Source organism: Monodon monoceros, unplaced genomic scaffold, assembly GCF_005190385.1.
Source record: "Monodon monoceros isolate NGI ecotype Baffin Bay Population unplaced genomic scaffold, NGI_Narwhal_1 Super_Scaffold_13, whole genome shotgun sequence".
Lineage (NCBI taxonomy): Eukaryota > Metazoa > Chordata > Mammalia > Artiodactyla > Monodontidae > Monodon > Monodon monoceros.
The window spans coordinates 16,009,238-16,027,541 of NW_021703769.1; the positions used below are offsets into that span (position 1 = coordinate 16,009,238).

The 18,304-nt window shown below is 49.2% G+C and overlaps 1 protein-coding gene across 2 annotated transcripts in view; it reads right to left on the reverse strand.

The window, feature by feature from the left end:
• The window catches only part of TOX2 (TOX high mobility group box family member 2), a 136,612-nt gene that overhangs the window by 79,958 nt on the left and 38,350 nt on the right, over positions 1-18,304 (reverse strand). For both annotated transcript variants that reach the window (XM_029221459.1, XM_029221458.1), the window contains exon 2: positions 2,411-2,476. In XM_029221459.1, the coding sequence (XP_029077292.1) occupies positions 2,411-2,476 (66 nt within the window). The remainder of the gene's footprint in view (positions 1-2,410; positions 2,477-18,304) is intronic.

The window sequence follows — 18,304 nt, forward strand, 5'->3', positions numbered from 1 at the left end:
AAAAAAAAAAAAAAAAAAAAAAAAAAAAGCTAACTGATACACTATAATAAGTCTAGATTGTAATTGCTAAGTCTGCTCACGTCAAGGTTGGCTTGTGCCACCACGTGGACTCAGAGAATCCTGATATCTTCTCTATAAAGTTCTAAGTTAGGGAGACTCTCTGAGTGACAGCACAAGAGACTTGGAAGGACCCTTAGGGAGTCCAACCACCTCGTTACACTGTTAAGGAAATGCATTCATTACGTAAGTATTTCCTGAGTGCATCCTTTGTGCCAGGCATTATGGCCCAACAGGGGGGCACAACAGTGAATAAGAGAGACCAGATCCTGCTCTCAGGGAGGCCACAGTCTAGGATAGAAACCAGATGTTATTCAAGTCAACCCACAAAGCAGACAACCACAGTGACAAACGCTGTGAACTAAAAGGACATGGTACCATGAGACAGAATTACAGAGAAGGGACCTAATTTGGATTTGGGGGTCACCAAGAGCTCTCTAAGGAAGTGACATTTAGGCTGAAGCAAGTTGGTGGCAAACTTGCGGTGGGAACGGAGCTCTCCACAGACACAGCAAGGTGTGTGGAGCTTTGAGTCCCAGCCCTGTAGGTTCAAATTCCATCTGTACTGCCCGCTGGCTGAGTCAGTCAACATCCTTGAGCCTCAGTTGCCTCATCTATGAAATGGGGTTAACGATACTGTCTTACTTCTTCATGGTACGTCTCAAAGCGGTCGTGAAGGTCAGCTGAAATAACCACTGAGAAAAGGGCAAACTGTCGAGTGTTGGGTGAACAGCTGAAGCTACTGTTAGCAACTTGGCGGGGGGTTATTTATTTGTTCTCCAGCTACCCTGAAAAGGACTGTGCCCCCCTCTGCCCAAGCCTAGAGCAGACGCGGAGCCCCACTGAGTCCCACTTGCTCTTCTTGGTGGAAGCACAGTACCAACCGTCTCCACTAGGGACTGAGCCAGTGCCGACTCCAGCATAGCACGGTTCTGAGAGCCAGGGCTCAGGACGTTAGCAAAATGCAGTTGAAACATTGTGAAAGGGCTCGGATAAGGTGTTCAGAAGTAAACTCTGGTCTTTTGAGACCATCACATTTCCAAGTGGATTATGGACAATTCAGTGACTTCTGTGATCTCTTCCAAAATGAGCATTCCCAGGACTGGAGTCTGGCTCACCAGTTCTTGCAGCTTGGCACAAGTCAGAGCAATATGCCGGCAGCTTCTCAGCAGGCCCCCTGGTGCTCACACAGTCACAGGCCATAGACGGGGTACGGCCTGGAGGGTCCACAGGCACACCCCTGCAGTGGCAGAGGAGGGGGCTGCAGCGCCCTGTAACAGAGGAGCTTCCACGCCACGCTGGGATGATAACAGTATCTCCCCTCACCGGCAGTGTTCCCTAAGGGCCACAAGCCCATGTCTCTCTCATCTGTGTCCCCTACAGTACCTCTCACAGAGTGGGGCACATAAATGTTTGTGAATTAATAGGCTTCTGTTTCCCCAGCTGGAAAACGTGGTCCCAGCCACCCAACTTGGACTGCCATGACCTCCACGACTACATAGCCGGGGGCGGGGGGCAGCAGCTCCAGGGACAGGCTTGGCCTCCAGCTCCCCAAGTTTCTCAGCAGCTATGAAACCCCTCTGCCCTCCATCCAGCACCCTGAGCTGCTGCCACCCAGCAGGCACCACTGCTTTAGGGAAGCATCTTCCAGGATGTTTGTGGGACCCTCCATGGGGCCCCAGACTATAGTGAGGACCCTCTCTGGCATCTGAGTCTCTAGCGAGGATATGCCCAGCTGAGAGAAACCTTAATTTCCAGAGACCAGGCTGTCAGTGGCAAATCTGTCCAACTGGCATCTGGGACTCCCAAGGGGCTGGGCTGGAGCTGGGGACAGTCTTGCCCGGGGATGACTCAGCCCCTTTCACCACCAAGAAAAGCTGCACAGAAAGCCTCTGCTCTCCTCCCTTTTCACCATGTCCACAAGCCTCCCCAGCGGGCAGGAGAGCCCCGAATGCTGACACGTGGGTGTGAGCACCTCCACGCCAACATCTGCCCCCACGGGTGCTGTGTGGTGACGAGAGGCAGGCAGCACCAGACAGCATGTGACATCTCTATCCGTTACTGCTGAAAACTTCCCCTCTGTGCATGGGGAGTGCAGACAACACATTTCGAGTTTTATCAAGTTTTCAATGATGCCCATTGTAAGCCAACAGTAGCCAGGTAGTTGATGTACAGAAAACACTACAGTCCCAGTTTGATTGCCCAGTTGAGGGAGTCTCAACTGATATTCTTGATCATTCTAAGAGAGGACAATAGTGGGCTGAGCCACCTGCTCTGCACCCCTCCCATCCCACCCCGGGAGCAGCTTGGCTCCAGCCAGCCCAAGGCTGGACAGGGAGGACGGGGCACCCACCTGGCTGGTTGATAGAAGCTCTGGGTTTCCGTCACTCATCCCCACGTAGGCACTCTCACCATCAAACTGGAACAGAGAAAGAGAGGCAGCTCTGATGAAAATGTTCTCAAGAAGGGCCCAGGAGAAGCCAGAGGAGGTCAGGGGACTAAAAGCACTGAGGGGAAAAGACTCTGGAGCCTGGAGAAGCAAAGACTGAGCCCAAGATGCCCAGTCCCCATTTCAGTAGGACTCCCTCTAGGGTAGAAGAAGCAGTCCTTATTCTGTGACTTCTGATGGCTTGGGTTCATCACACTTAGGATGCAGGGAGGAACACCTTTCTGCCCTTTACACCTTGTCCATAGATGTGTCAGGCTGCCCTGTCAGACACTGAGCTCCCCATCTCTGGAAGTATGCAAATATTTCTCCTGGCCAAAATGACATCAGGCTCTCAGCTAGAGCTGGAATTCCACAAGCTGGAGAGAGGCCAAGGTCTCCAGAGCCTTGGGATCAGGACAGCCTGCCCCGACCCATCCTCTGGGTCTTACCATCCCAAGTGGCTCTGCCCCCTCACCTTTGACCCTTAGGCAGTGAGGACTGTGGTAAAAACCAGGTATAGGAACTACACCCTGTGTTCTGAGCAGCTGCCAAGGCTGGAGTTGTCTGCAAGAGGGAGCAGGTGTAGTGGGAGAAGCAGAGGCTCTGGGGCCACTGGCTCCCCTTTTCCCTGATGTGTGATGTTGAGCTGGTGTCTGAACTTCTGAGGTGCCACATCTGTCAAATGGGGATAACGACAGTAGTCCTCTCTCCAGGGGATGCTGCACTGAAGCACTTGGCTCAAAGCACTTGGCTCAATTCCAGTTCCCTTCGCTTGAGACAAGTGTCTTGGGTTGGGTTCTCTAGAAGCAGAGCCTGAGACAAGGGTTCAAATGCATGTGATCTTTGAGAAGTGCTCTTCAGAAATAACCTGTAAGGGAGGGAGGGATCAGGATAGGACAGGGGAAGGAGCTAAGCAACGATGTGGTCCCAGCTGGAGAGTCGCTGTAGCCTGACCCCACCACAAGCTCTGGGGCATGGATGGTACCACAGAGTTAGTCCCAGCATGAAGCAAGAGGCTGCACTTTTGTAGCCCATGTACATCAGTCATTGGCTGTGGGCTGCCCTTAAGGGACAGAAGGAGTCATAACCTGAGAAGGGTGGCCCCCATTTGGCCAAGGACAGTTCTCCAGAGAATTGTGCCAGCTGTGAGCCATTTTTAGCCAGTGCTCACAGCAGATGGGAGTAGGCCGTGCTGGACAGTAAAGGGATCTGGGGGAGGGGGGGCACCAACAGCAGCTGGCCAGTTTACTGTAACTGAAAAAAACCCTTTTATTAGGTTATATTCATATGGTTCAAAATTCCCAAAGTACAAAAAGCAACAGAGTGAAAAGTCGCCTCCCCCCACCTCCCAGGCATTCACCGCCCCTCTCCAGAGACAACAGCTGCATCTACCAGCTTCCTATACATCCTTTCAGAGATAGTCTCTGTATATACATTAGAGTCATTGCTTTCACATAAATGACAGCATACTATACACACCATTTCGCACCTTATTTTTCTCCTAGCAACACATCCTGGAAAGTGTTTTATGTCAGGACATAATTTTGTTTTCTGGTACCTAGTATGCCACAGCATGCCTGTAACATATATATTTAACTAGTTAAGCATGTGGGCAATTGAGTTGTTTCCAGGCTTTTGCTATTTCCACATTGCTCCCGTGAATATTTCTGTACATCCATCATTTTGCATGGGTGTGAGTCTATCTGTAGGATTAGTCTGTATAATCACGGCATCTAACCGTGTGTGCGTCTGTAATTTGGATGGACGTCACCAAGCAGCACTCATGGAGGTTGGAAAAGTCCACAATCCTGCAATCATCAGTTCATCCAGACCCTCTTCGCTCAGAGAGGTTTTCCTAACAACGGCTCAGATGCCAGCCTCCTACCTCTGTGTGCTCTGAAGCCCACTACCCCTGATTCCCTTGCCCTGCTTGCCCTTGTTCATCGTTCCACAGCCCCTTTACCTTCTAGCTTTCTAAATAATTTACTTATTTACCACGTTCATTGCTCACAGTTGGATTTCCCCTATGAAAATGGAGGGGACTTGAGGTCGGGGTCTTAGTCTGTCTGTACACTGATGCCTCCCAAATACCTACAATAGTGCTTGACACAGAGCAGATACTCAATAAATGCTTGTTGATTGAATGAAACAGCCACTACATCACTCACATTGTCTTTCCATCGGGGTAGTGGGATTAGGGTTTATACCCAAGTGCCTTCCCAACACAAGGATGGGCAGAGTCCTTTGGTGACTGCTGGATTTGCAAAAGAAAAGGCCATGCCATGCCTAGAGTCTGGGCATGACCCCAAATGCAAGGCTCCATCTACCAAACTGTACCCCCGGAGCTTAGGCTTCAAGGCTCTGCTCAGAAACACCTCCTCCAAGAGGCCTGCCATGCTTTCACCTCCTTTGGCTTTCCCTCTAACAACACAGATTGTCTCTATATCTGTCTTCTGCCCCAGAGTGGGAGCAGCATAGAGGCTGGAACTGTGTCCTGGTCATCTCCAAATCCCACAACACCTGACACAGACTGGCATCAGGAACGGGACTACGACTTAGGCAGGGTAGAGTGCTCTCAACAAAAGCTCCTGGGTACTTATCAGATGTGTCACCATGGCTACATATTCTTCGATAAAAGTAAGACCTTTTTAAAAATCACATGTAATTTATATGTATGTTCTAAAAGAAAGAATGATGGGAAGTGGAGGGGGAAGAAATTTAGCCAGGTATTTGGAACATTTTATAAAGCAATAGTCATCAAACAGTATGGTATCGATTAAAAGTACAGGGACGTGTATTAAAGGAGCAGAGGGAAAGATATTCCCCAAACACTGTGTAATATCCCATTTATTAAATGCTGGCTAGAACGAAGCCACCCTGGTCCGCTCTCTCCTCCGACATGCACAGCAGGCAATGAACAAATATTTGGTGAATGAATGAATGTGCTTGGCACCGAGCAAAATGCTTTCCATAAAAGAGCTCATTTAACCCTCACAACAACCAGTGTTTCAAACCAAGGAAACAGGTCGAGAGAATAAACAGTTGCCCAAGATCACGCAGTTAGGGAGAAACTGCACTGCAGAGTGGTCTGTTTGCTTCCTGGGCTTGGACTCTCCCACGAGGCTGTAAGCTCCTTGGCGGCAGGGATCATGGCCTGGCTGCATCCCCCCCCCACACACACACATAGCCAATCATTTGCCGGGGCCTTGCACATACGAGGTGTTCGATGTGTATGTGGTCATGCTTCGCCGAGGAAGGAACTCCCTGCAGCGAGCAGTGGGGAATGGTGCGGAGGAACAGAGACCCTGGATTTTGAGGCGTGTATGCTGGGGGTAGTGAAGAGGTTGAGCAGTGGGTCCCCATGAGGTCATCAAGTGGGCTTCTGCATTCACTTGTTTATTCAAACAAGAAAGAGCAGCCACATGCCAGAGCAAAGCTTGCTTCCTGCTTCAAGGAAAATCTGAGAAGTTGGCAGAGGTTCCCAAGGCAGGGCCTGGGTCAGCCTCCATCGGGTCGCCCCTGCGTGCTTTGCATGGTGTCCTGGAGCACAGGACTCGGCTACTGAGCAGCTATGAACAGAGGCCCCAAGGTGGTGACTGGGTGGGTGATGTCTGCTCTCTGCCCACCTCTGTCCAGCGCTCCACCACCTCCGAGCCCTTGTAGGGGGAAGGAAGGAGGGAAGGGGACTCCGAAACCTCCCAGGCTTCCCCTGCCTTGGTCCCCAGGGCCCTAAGGCCTGAGACTTACCCCCTCAGCCCTCCTCTTGGGGTGGGGGGCTTTCTGGGGGAAAGAACCTGCATGCCAAGGGGAGAAGTCACAAAGCCTAGGCACTGAAGAGTCCCCTCCTCCTCCACGTGCACAAAACAGACTGAAAACGCCCACATGGGCACCCACTGCACAGCGGTGATGCTGAGTGAGCATCACACAAAGGTATACGAGGGCTTCCCTGGTGGCGCAGTGGTTGGGAGTCCCCCTGCCGATGCAGGGGACGCGGGTTCGTGCCCCGGTCCGGGAAGATCCCACATGCAGCGGAGTGGCTGGGCCTGTAAGCCATGGCCGCTGAGCCTGCGCGTCCGGAGCCTGTGCTCCGCAACGGGAGAGGCCACAGCAGTGAGAGGCCCGCATACAGCAAAAAAAAAAAAAAAAAAAAAGGTATACGACACACAGTGTGCCCAAGCATGGTGACAACATATGCATCACAAACTGCTGGGGGCCCACGTCACACACAACAGAGTGTTCAAGACAGCACTCAGTTACACACATACCACATGCATGGGTAGCACCAACCATCACAAAGACGTCCAGAGCACAAGCATGAGCGTACACAGCACAGACCCTTCCCGGGACTGGCACGCAACCGCCGGACCCTGCACACACGGAAGGGAGGGGATGCCCAGATGAGAGTAAGTACCCCAGCCATCTGCAACTGAATACGTATATAACTCAGAGAAACGTGCACACAAACACATATGACACGCGCGTGTAGAGACACACAAAGGCACCGAAGAACTTAAATTCTGTGCATATTTCAGTTCTCAGTCCCTCAGTCAAAAATCTTTTTTCACACCACACAACCTTCCACACGCTTTAAAATGTGAAAAAAAAAAAGTGTGTGTGTGTTTCAGGAGGGTGGGGAACAACGGCCTAAGAATTTCCACGAAATGCCAGGAGAATATCTTTTACCACTGACTGGAATAGATTAATTTTCCCCATTTCATATTCTAATTATAATTCCTTTTCCCAGCGCCATCTTCAGTCGTCATTACAGCTGGAAGATTGTTCTGCGAAAGCCAGCCCTTCATCTTCTCTTCCCAAGAGTTTTGTCATGGAAATGAGTTTGGGAATCTGAAAGAATCCACATTTTTGCAAATAGCGAATGTGTGGGGATAACCCTTTCATGACGGCCACCAAGGAGAGGCTTCTGAAGGGTCTGTCTCTCCCCACAACGTGTGGTCCCCTTGGCGAGAGGGGCAGCTGGTCCTCTAGTCCAACAGCCACCCCCCCGACACACACACACATGCACAAAGAAAAGGATAGACCCCTTTTCTATCTTTAAGCAAACCTAGCAAATAGGCAGCCAAGGTGAGAGGTGAGACGCCCTGATTTTAGCGAGGCAGATGACGCTAGCCCCATCTGTGCCCCTTGGGCAAAGCTCTGTAACTGCTCGACGTCTCCGTTTCCTTATTCTGATGACCCACAGAGCCACTGATTCACAGGAGGTGGAAATTAAACATCTGTGGCATGGACAAATGTGGTAACTGGGTAGATGAATGGATGGAAGGAAGGGAGGGAATGAAGGATGGGATGGATGGATGCACGTATGGATGGATGGATGATGGATGGTACAAATCAGCACAATCCCATAGAAATATAAAGCAAGCCACATGTGTAATATAAAATTTTCTAGTAGCCACAGTTAAAAAAAAAAAAAAAAGGGACTTCCCTGGTCATCCAATGCTTAAGACTCTATGCTTCCTGGAATATTACTCAGCCATAAAAAGGGATGAAATTGGGTCATTTGTAGAGATGTCGATGGACCTAGAGGCTGTCATACAGAGTGAAGTAAGTCAGAAAGAAAAACATATATCGTATATTAACGCATATATGTGGAATCTAAACAAATGGTATAGATGATCTTATTTGCAAAGCAGAAATAGAGACACAGATGTAGAGAACAAACGTATGGATACCAAGGGGGTTGGGTGGGATGAATTGGGAGATGGGGGATTGACATATGTACACTACTGATACTATGTATAAAAAAGATAACTAATGAGAACCTACTGTAAAGCACAGGGAACTCTACTCAGTGCTCTGCAGTGACCTAAATGGGAAGGAAATCCAAAAAAGAGGGGATATATGTACACACACAGCTGATTCATTTTGCTGTACAGTAGAAACTAACACAACATTGTAAAGCAACTATACCCCAATAAAAACTAAAAAAAAAAAAAAAAAAAAAAGACTCTGCGCTTCCAATGCAGGGGGCGCGGGTTTGATTCCTGGTCAGGGAACTAAGATCCCACATGCCGCACTGCGTGGTACAGCCAAAATTTTTTTTTTAATTAAAAATAAATTTAAAAATAAATAAAGTTAAAAAAGAAAGTATAAACTGGTGAAATTAATTTTAAAGACATATTTATTTAACCCAATATATTAACAATATTGGTTTCAACATGTGATCAACAGAAAAATTGTAAATGAGACGGTTTACAGTCTTTTTTTGATACTGTCTTTGAAATCCAGTATGTATTTTACCTTACAGTACGTCTCCGTTTAGACTTAGCCTCATTTTGAGTGCTCAAAAGTCACAGGTGGCTGGTGGTGAATAGAGAAGTAAACAGTTGGGATGGAGAACATGCGTGGGTGGATTGCGGGTAGGCGTATGGGTTCAATGGACGGATGAGTGGACGGACGGATGGATGATGGATGGACAGGGGGGTGGGGAGATGAGTGGTGGGAATGAGTGGGATAGATGGGTCAGTGGACAAAAAGATGACTCAGTGGTTGGACAGATGGAATTAGAAGGTGGGATGAATGGACGGATGGGCAGGTGGGTGGCTGGGATGAGAGCAGTTGGATGAATGAGATGGGATGGCTGGGTAAGTATGAAGAGACGGGCGTGACGGGAAGATGATTGGGATGGTGGATGAGATAAACAGATGGCTGGAATGGGTGTGTGGGATGCCTGCGCTAATGCAATGGGCTGAATAGTGGGTGGATAGATAGGTCTGGGATTTCCTCGTCGATTCACACTTTTGTTGGATGATGCCATGGCTTCTTAGGGTTACAACATGTCACTGACTTTCAAACACTCACCTGCAGCCAAGTTACCTCCAGATTGCAATGCACCATTTCCCCTGAACATTTCCCCCATTTGGTCCATGAGCACCTCAAGTTCAACACACCCAACACTGAACTCATGACATGTGTAGAAGCCTGCTCTTTCTCTGGCAGTCTGCCATCATGAGAGATGTCACCTCTACAGAGTACACTGTCAGTACCTCTGGGGTGACTCTGGACCCCTTCCATTCTACCTCCTCCTGATCCAATCACCAGCAGAAGCTTTCTGCTCAGCTTCCTCCAACCCAGCCCATCTTTCACCCTGGCTATCACTAGCAATCTTTCGGCAATCATTTCACTGCTCAGATCAAAACCCTGCAGTGACTCCACATCATTGACTCTGGCATCCAGGATCCTCTATGACAACCAGCCCTGAGACTCAGCTCCCACAGCACCCCTCAAGGCTGCAGGAACCTCCAGCACCCTTGCCTTTGCACACATTGCCCCATCATCAGCCTGGAGCACCCTCCTCCTTCCTTTCTCAATCCACTGAAATCCAACTCTTCCTAGGTCTTTTTTTTTTTTTTTCTGGCTATGCACTCCAACCTTAACAGTCCTGCTTGCTTCTATAAATCCGTATTCTTGGGCCCAATCTTGAAGCCCCCATCTCAAGCCAGCTTTGGACTTAATTCAACGTCCATGTATAGTGTGATATACTGGGCAACAGCATTCATTCTTGAATAGGAGTATCAGCTCCACCACTTACTTAGCTGTGTGTGACCTTGGATTTAACTTCTCTTTGCCTTAGTTTCCTCACCTGTAAAATGGTAATGATCACAGTTAATTATTACTGCCTCATAAGGTTTTTGATATCTGTTATCAGATATGAGTTATTATCTGTAACATAATACTTAATAATGGTAATGACTTTTGACAAGTGTTTAATAAATGTTATCTTTTATTATCATATGCTAAACTATTATCCCCTCATCAGCCCCAATGCCCCTCAGTCTTGCAGAGGACTGTATCTCCTATGTCTCTGAGACCATCAGATCCTCCCTCAACTCTCTCCCCTCCTCCACATTATTAACATCACACCCATCCTGACCTCCTTTCCTTTAGTCTAAATAGGTGAAGTGTCTCCCTCCCGTTCAAGGTGAGCCCTTTCACTTTGACCCCGTCCCTCTCATGTCTTTCCCTCATTCATTCCCACGCCTAGATCTAAGACCTAATTTAAATGTGCTGAGTAAAATGAAATCAGTCGATGCCCCTATATCAGGCACCAAAAGCACCTGCAAAGTCCTGAGTAACACACTCCCGACATCGGCGGTTTACCGTAAATAAACCTTGTCACAAGGCACTGAAAAGAGGTAAAAGCAAAGGGATCCTGAGGTCACAGAAGGGGCAACGTCATTGTTCGTTGACTGGTATCTAGCGATTGTTTACCATGTGCCTGACATTGTACAGACACCAGCCATGCTGTAATGATAATGACACAGCTCCTCAAGGAGCCCCCAGTCCTTTGGAGAAGCTTGGGCGAATAAAACGTTCCTATTCTCCAAATCTGAGAAAGGAAGTCAGGCCATCCTTTGGCCGTAGTCCCACAACAGGAACAAGTAACCACAAACCTTGTCTGACACTCATCTCAATTGGTCAGTGACAGTTTTGTACCCACCCAGACTCTGAAAGTCAAGCGATCAATAACTCCAAGAGCTACATGTCCACAGCTGGGGGTCAGCCTTTCCCAGAACCTCCTGCTTCTGAAAGTACCCCCATCCCTGGACTCCACGCTTCCCCAAATCCTACAAAACTCAGCTCTTGCTTGATTTGGACAAACTAGCTTTGCAAAGTACAGCAATGAATTCAACATCTTGTTTCTGATATAAAATGATGGCCTCATCTTTGACAAATGTGACAATGGTAGGATAAAGTTGTCACAGAGGAGTGAAAAAAGGGAGAAGGGCCTTTCAAGAGAAGTATCCTGAAAGGGATAACTTGGAAGCCCCATGATGGAGAACATATAGGAGTTGGCCAGGCAAAGAGCAGGGAACATGACATCTGAGGCTGCTGTGAGCACAGGCCAGTGGGCACCTACTCTATTCCAGACCTCATCCCAGAGCTGTGCCTGGTCATCTCACTGGAAAGCCCCAGAATTCCCAAGGTTGCATGACCAGCCCCATCGTAGACATGAGCAAGAGGGTGGTTGGGGAGCTTGCCCACAGCTACCGAATCAGTTCCGAATCTGCCCTTGATGTCAGGTACCAAAGCAACAGTTGTTCTGTAGAAGCTGCTGTCCCTCCCCTCTGTACAGAGACACAGATCAAAGACCAAAGATGCACAGTCCTCAGCCCGGCCAGTTGCAGACACCAAGAGATATGCCTCATGGAGATCTAAAGAGGAAACAATCAAAGCAGCCTACACCGCTCCCGCCTGCCCCCACAGTGGGCCGTGAGAACACTCGTTCTGCACAGATAAAACAGTTCAAAAGTACAGAGGCAGCAAACGTGGCAGCTGCGCCCTGGGCCCTGCCGAGAGTGCGGTTTTATGTGGAAGTCTCACAGAGAGATACACATCACATCAGGGAGATCATGGGGGAGGGGCAGAAAGGCTCTGCACAGATGGAGCAGGACAGGGATAGGGGCCTCAGGCTCAAACTCTGACCAGACCCCGTATGCTTAACTCCAGGTCCACCATCACTCAAAGAAGGATGACAGCACAGTGGTTACAAACGTGGGCTCTGGTGCCAAGCTGCCTGGGTCTAAAGTTTGTGCCTGCTTTTCAAGCTGTGCAACTTTTTAAATAAGTTACTGTGTCTCAGTTTCCTCATCCGGAAAATGGGCATGACTATCACTTGGATTAAATAAATTAATTTATGTGCTTAGAACTTTGCCTGGTACAGAGAAAGCACTCAAAATTGTTAGCTATTACTTATATTACTACTTAAACCTTACAACAACCCTAGAAGTTTGCTATAATTGCCTCCCTTCTGTAGATGAAGAAACTGAGTGGGGCTTCATGCAAACCTGTGAGGTCCTAAGTGTGGGAAAAACCCCTTATGCCTCCGCCCACCATATGTAATTTGAAATAAAATTTGTAAATTAAAATCTTTGTAAGACAGTCCAACTAGGGGCTAATTTTTCCTATGATGATGACATTCGCACTTTGTTCCTAAATGTCAAATATCAATTTCTCTCCAAAAACAAGGTTTTCTCTTTATCAGTGCTTTGCCAGACATGACGCACCTTACTCTGCCCACCAAGAAATCCAGAGCTCTGATTGAGGCCCAGAGAGGTTAGGGGATCTGCCCAAGGCCACACAGCCAAGACGTGCCCAAGCTGAGTCTGCAGTCCAGGCTGCTGGACCCCCAAAAGACCACACTGGCTCCCCACCTCCACTGTTTCCAAGCTGTGTGAACCAGAGCAGGTAACCTCGTGACTCTGGGCCAGGGGACTTGTCTACCAGGAAGGAGAGATAATGCCTTGGGCATGGTCTGCCAGAGGGGCTGGGGGCCTCGTGAGCAAGCCCAGTGTTGTAGCCACTGCAGGACCTGCTTTCCCACCACTGACCAGAGCTGGCTTGGATGGCGCCACGTGTTTTATCAATTAAAAATATTGGAAGGTAATGTAAAAAGACTGTGATCAATACAACTTCAGTGGCAGAGTGCTACCAGGCACCTGGCTCCTCCAAGAGGTGGGAATCATTGCCCCTGTTTTATAGACAAGGAAGCAGGGTCTTCCCAGCTCGCTCTAACCATCCTCCTTCTAGACCTGGCCTGTCCAGCGTGGTGGCCATTGAACACTTGGAATACGGCTGGTCCAAACTAAGAGGTGTTTACATGTAAAACACATACCAGGTCTCAAAGACTTAGAACAACAACAACAAAAGAATACAAAATGCCTCATTGGTATATTTATATTGATTACACGCTGAAATGATAACATTTTGGGTAGATGGAGTTAACTAAAATATATTATTAAAATTAACTTCACCTGTTTCTTTTTACTTTTTAAAATGCGACTACTAAAGAACTTGAAATTATGTAAGTGGTTTGCATTATACTTCTATTGGACAGTACTGGCAGAGGTGCTGTCCCAGCCACTACCTGCTCCAGACCCAGAATCTTGGAGGCAGCAACAGCTGAATCCAATTCTCCACGAGAGATATGGGGAAACTGAGGCCCACAGAGGGAGAGTGATGTTTAAGGCAAGCAGCTGGTACAGAGGCATTCATTCACTCAACAAACGTTAAGTTCTAAGTGCCGGGATACAGCAGAGGACAAAGTGTGGAGCCACATCCCAGACCAGAGGTGACATGGTGACGTTGCAGGTTTCCTTGCCCGGCCAATACACCTGGGGACCAGGGCAGCTAGACTTGCACCAATTCCTCAGTTCCCCATTGTCACCTCAGATCACAGAGCTCAGAGACAGGAAGACATGGTGAAACTCCAGTTCCAACCCAGAGCAGATCCACCTCAAAGACCGATACTGAGCCCCCCAGCAGCTGCCAAGACATCCTGATGGGCAGGGTCTCTCAGAGGGCACAGCGTGGCCGGGCAGGCCTGTGATTCTACCACTGGTGGCAGCGTACACACCGTCTGCATTACTGCAGATTTATGGCAAAAATTATCCTCTCTCTCAGCTCCATTTAAAGCCATTTGGAGCTTGCTCCCATCCCCGATTATAAATCTAATTGCACATTCCAAACAGACAAGCACTCATTAAGCTTTAATTATGCACATGTTGTTTTCAACAAACATTTTCATTTGGCCGCTGTGAGGGGGAATGGTTCCAAGGGGGTTGCCAACGCTGCCTGTGGCTGGAAGGAGCTGGGGCCCGAGAAGTGGGTCAGGGTGTGGTCTGTCCAAGAGCAGGACCAGGACCCCATCAGATCAGACTGATCAAGACTTTGATGGCCTTCCACCAGGCTTCTGCTGCTGGAGATACCAACGCGCATATTCTCAGCTGGTCCCACCTGCATCCCCAGTACGTCAGAGTCTCATCTAAGCTGGAGCCAGTGGGCCTCTCTAGGGTGGGGAAGGGCGACCCACACTCCCAGCTCTGAATGATAAACCCTCCCCCATCAGGAGCTGTCCCTGCTCCCACCCCTCTCCCCCTGAACTGCAGCTGGCGCCATCTTTCTCCAGCACCTTCCATCCCTTCATCTGTCCACTCATTTATTCCCCAGCGATGGACCAAGCACAGACTTGATCAGGCAGTGAGGGGCCAGTGGGGATCATGACAGATAAGCCCCCCGTCTGGTTTTGCCCAGGTCATTCTCCTTCAAGGTCCATCTCACTACTGGGGAAAAAGTCTAAATTCTTTACTGTAGCATTCAAAGCACTTAAAAACCTCCATCCTGCCAAACCTGACTGTCTAGGCTGGCCTCCCATTCCTCTCTCACAGTCCTTGCCTGTTCTGCCTTTCGAGATGTCCTGAGATCCTGGCATGGACCACACTCTCCCACACACCTTGGCCTCTGTGGCTCTGTACTCTCCACCTGAATCTCCCTTCTTGTTCTGTTCCTTGCGGTTAACTCCCAATCACTCCCGTGCTGTTCCCCTCCAGGAAGCCACCGCTGATACCCACTCCTGGATCCAGCTGTCTGCCCCTCTGCTTGGGGGAAGCTCTGGAAGCGTTTATTGGACCCTATAATGCTGTTACCAACTGCCACACATCTGGCTCCTAAGACCAGACTGCCCCGCTATTTCCCCATAGCACCCTCTGCTCCAAGGGTGGGGAGGAGAGGTATCCACTCACTGTGTGGCCTCGAACAAGGCCTTCCTCTCTCTGGCCTCAATCTCCCCATTTGTACGTGGAACGGTTGAATGGGCGAGGCTCTCTGGGCCCTTCATAGTTCAGTCAGTTTTAAGTTTCGTGGTTTGTTCAGCAGCCAGACCTTTCTCTTCCCGCCTGAAGAGGGGTCCTGAAGCCGCCGACGCACGTCCAAATGTCCAGCCAGGACCCTCGGAACAGAGGGAGCTCACCAAGCCACGTTTAGAGTGTACAAATGGCGCCCGCCCAGAGGTGGGGATCAGGGATCGCGGAGAACTCTGAGGCCACGCCTCAAAGAGCTTCTGGAAAAATAAGCAAGGAAAATAAGTGTGTGTTTTAAGATGGTTATCGAGGTCCATTCACATCTGATGGTTACCTGCTGTTTTAGGGCAGGTTCCCTGGAAACAGACTCAGAGTGAAATCTGCCAGTTCGAAGTTTATTGGGGAGCATAACAGCAGACAGAGGGAAGCAGGTGGGCAGAGGGCAAGTTGAACTGTGATGCAGTCACAACAGAGGTCTCAGCCTGTCCCAAGGAGACTCTGGAGCTGCGATGGCTCTGTAGAGATGTCCTAAATTGAGGCAGGAGCCACTGCATTCCCAAGCAGCCCAGCCATTGGGTCCAGGCTGCCTGGAGGAGGGTGACTGGTAACCTTGGACAAGGTCCCTCCTTCCACCAAAGGCAATACCCAGAGACTCGGCTGTGAGTGGCAGCAGCCGCCACTCTCCACAACTGGAAGAATGAGTGTCTCAATCGGGGAGGGATCTGGGTGACTTACAACAGCATCCACTACAGCTATGATCATTTATTCATTTTAACTAATCTGTGCAACATTTACAGCCTGCTTACGATATGTCAGGCGCTCGTTTAATCGATTTACGAGTTTTAACTCATATAATCCTTACAACAACCTACAAGGTGAGTTACTGCTTCTAAGGCTCCCATTTTACAGATGAGGAAACTGAGGTCAAGTGAGGTTAAGCAGCTTGCCCAAGGCCACACAGCTAGTAAGTGGTGGAGTCAGGATTCAAACCCAGGATGCCCACCTCCACAGCTGACGCTCTCACCACTGGGCTGTGCTACTTCCGTGGCCTTGCCCTGCTACTCACGAAGACACAGAGCTATCCACCCCGCAGCCTTCTGCCCAGAGGCTGGGCTGCGGTCAGCGGTCTAGAGCCTCAGGCTGCCCAGAGTGGCCAGCATTTGTGCTTGACAATTATCTATCATCCAGGCGGTCGGGAACAAGTCCCAAAACTGATCCTTGCCAGAGACAATTAACTAAAAGCCACATGAGTGTGCGCTGTGGGGACTGTGGCTTGGGGGGAATGAGTGTGACTGAGACAATGAGAAGCAGATCAGTTGGAAGATATTTTCTCCCCAGTGCTACAAAACAAGCCCTCAATCATGCCACAAAGGGCTGGTATTGTTGGAAGGGAAACATGTCAACGACAGCGTTCAATCGTGGGGCGGTTAAAAAAAAAAAAAGAAAGGAAAAGAAAAAAAATCTTTTGAAATCGTAATTTGACCTAGAAAGGTTTTCTAGGTCACCTGAACTTGACACTTATGCCTCTAACCCCAAAACCTAACATAGACAAAGTACCAAGTTCACTTCCTTCTGTTGGTACCAGATAACACAGGAAATGATATTTGTAAACACTGCTACTATATTTTTTAGCGCTGTATTGAAATCAGCCCTTGGACTTGGGAGCTGAGAGAACACTGGAGCAGACCAGTTTTGGAAGCCTAGGCTCTGCACTTAGCTTCTGTGTGGCTGTGTAGCCATGTGGCTGGGACAGGAACCTCACCTCTCTGATTCTCAGATGCCTCTCCTGTAAAATGGGAATGGGACTGGCAGGGCTGTGCGTGCCTCCTGTCAGTGTGCGGGCACACCGAGGTGCCCTAGAGAGGCTGGATTCCCCTATCACCCCTGCCATTTGCCTAGGCTGAGGTCCACTCCTCTGTTCTTCACTACGGAAGCCCTACGTCCTAGGTCTGGGCTCTCCCTGGGGACCCTGCAGCACGGAAGCCAGGAGGGCAGTTAGGACCTCTGGGTCTGGACCTTATTCCCGGATACAGAGAGAGAGAGAGAGAGGGAGAGAGAGAGCAAACCCCACTCCAAGGCAGAGCACATGCCAATGAGTTCTTCAAATTCATCTTTACTGCCAAGCCACCCAGTTTAAAATAAATTATAGAACCTCAGGGCTGATAGGCTCTTAGACTCCTTCTCATTATCCCACTGGGGAAACGGAGGCCAGGGCTGGTAGACTGCCCCCAGTGACTGGCCACAGCATGCCAACGGTTAAAACCACCACAGTACTGGGGTTCCCGAGCCTGTGCCTCCAGAAGATAACAAAGACCAGTTACCCTCAAAATCCAAGATGGTGGCAGCATCCCCGCCTTCCCCCGTCTCTATCTGAGAATCTGTGATGTAACTGGCCATGTGCCAGGCTCTGAAGGTACCAGGGACACAGAAACGATCCCCAGGGAAGCTTGGGGTCCAGAGGCAGTACAGACACCAGCACTAATGACAGCTGGCGTGTTGAGGCATTAGGTAGAGATAGGCCAGGTGAGACAGTTGATACACACCCGCCAGGTAGAGGAGCCAGAGTGATCAGAGAGCTGGGAGGCAAGGCAGCTGGGAGGGTGAGAAAACTGGTGTGTGTGTGTGTGTGTGTAGGTGTGAGGTGGGCTATAGTGCAGAGTGCACGGGAAGACTCGATATTTACTGAAAAAAAACAGTGAGAGTTTGAAGCAGTATTCCTAACAGAAGAGTAATTGGGGAGGTGTCATCTAGTTTGGCCGGAGATAAAACATTCTGTGAAGCAGTAGTTAAATAATTAAAGCAGTGGGGCAGGGATGTCAAAGGAGAACTTTAAATCAATGAAACAGAAGAGAAGGTAGAGAATTAGACCCAACTCTGTACAGAAACACATTATGGTTAAGGAGGGCACTTACTCTATGCCAGGCATCACGTGACGTGATTCACGTAAGATATTTCACTCAATCTTTGCAATGAGCCTACAAGGGAGATGCTACGACCCCCTTTTACAGAGGAGAAAAGCTCGATGTAAGCAGCGTGCTCAAAGGTTACATGGCTAGAAAGTGGCAAAGCCAGAATCTTAACTCTGCGAGCTCCTGCCCATAACAACTACTCTATTTTGTCTCTCCTTTTGGAAACAAAGAGACAAAGACCAATTATTTCATAAACAGAATGGAGATAACAGGGTTACTCTGTTCCTACTTAGGAACACTGGACTAGATACCCA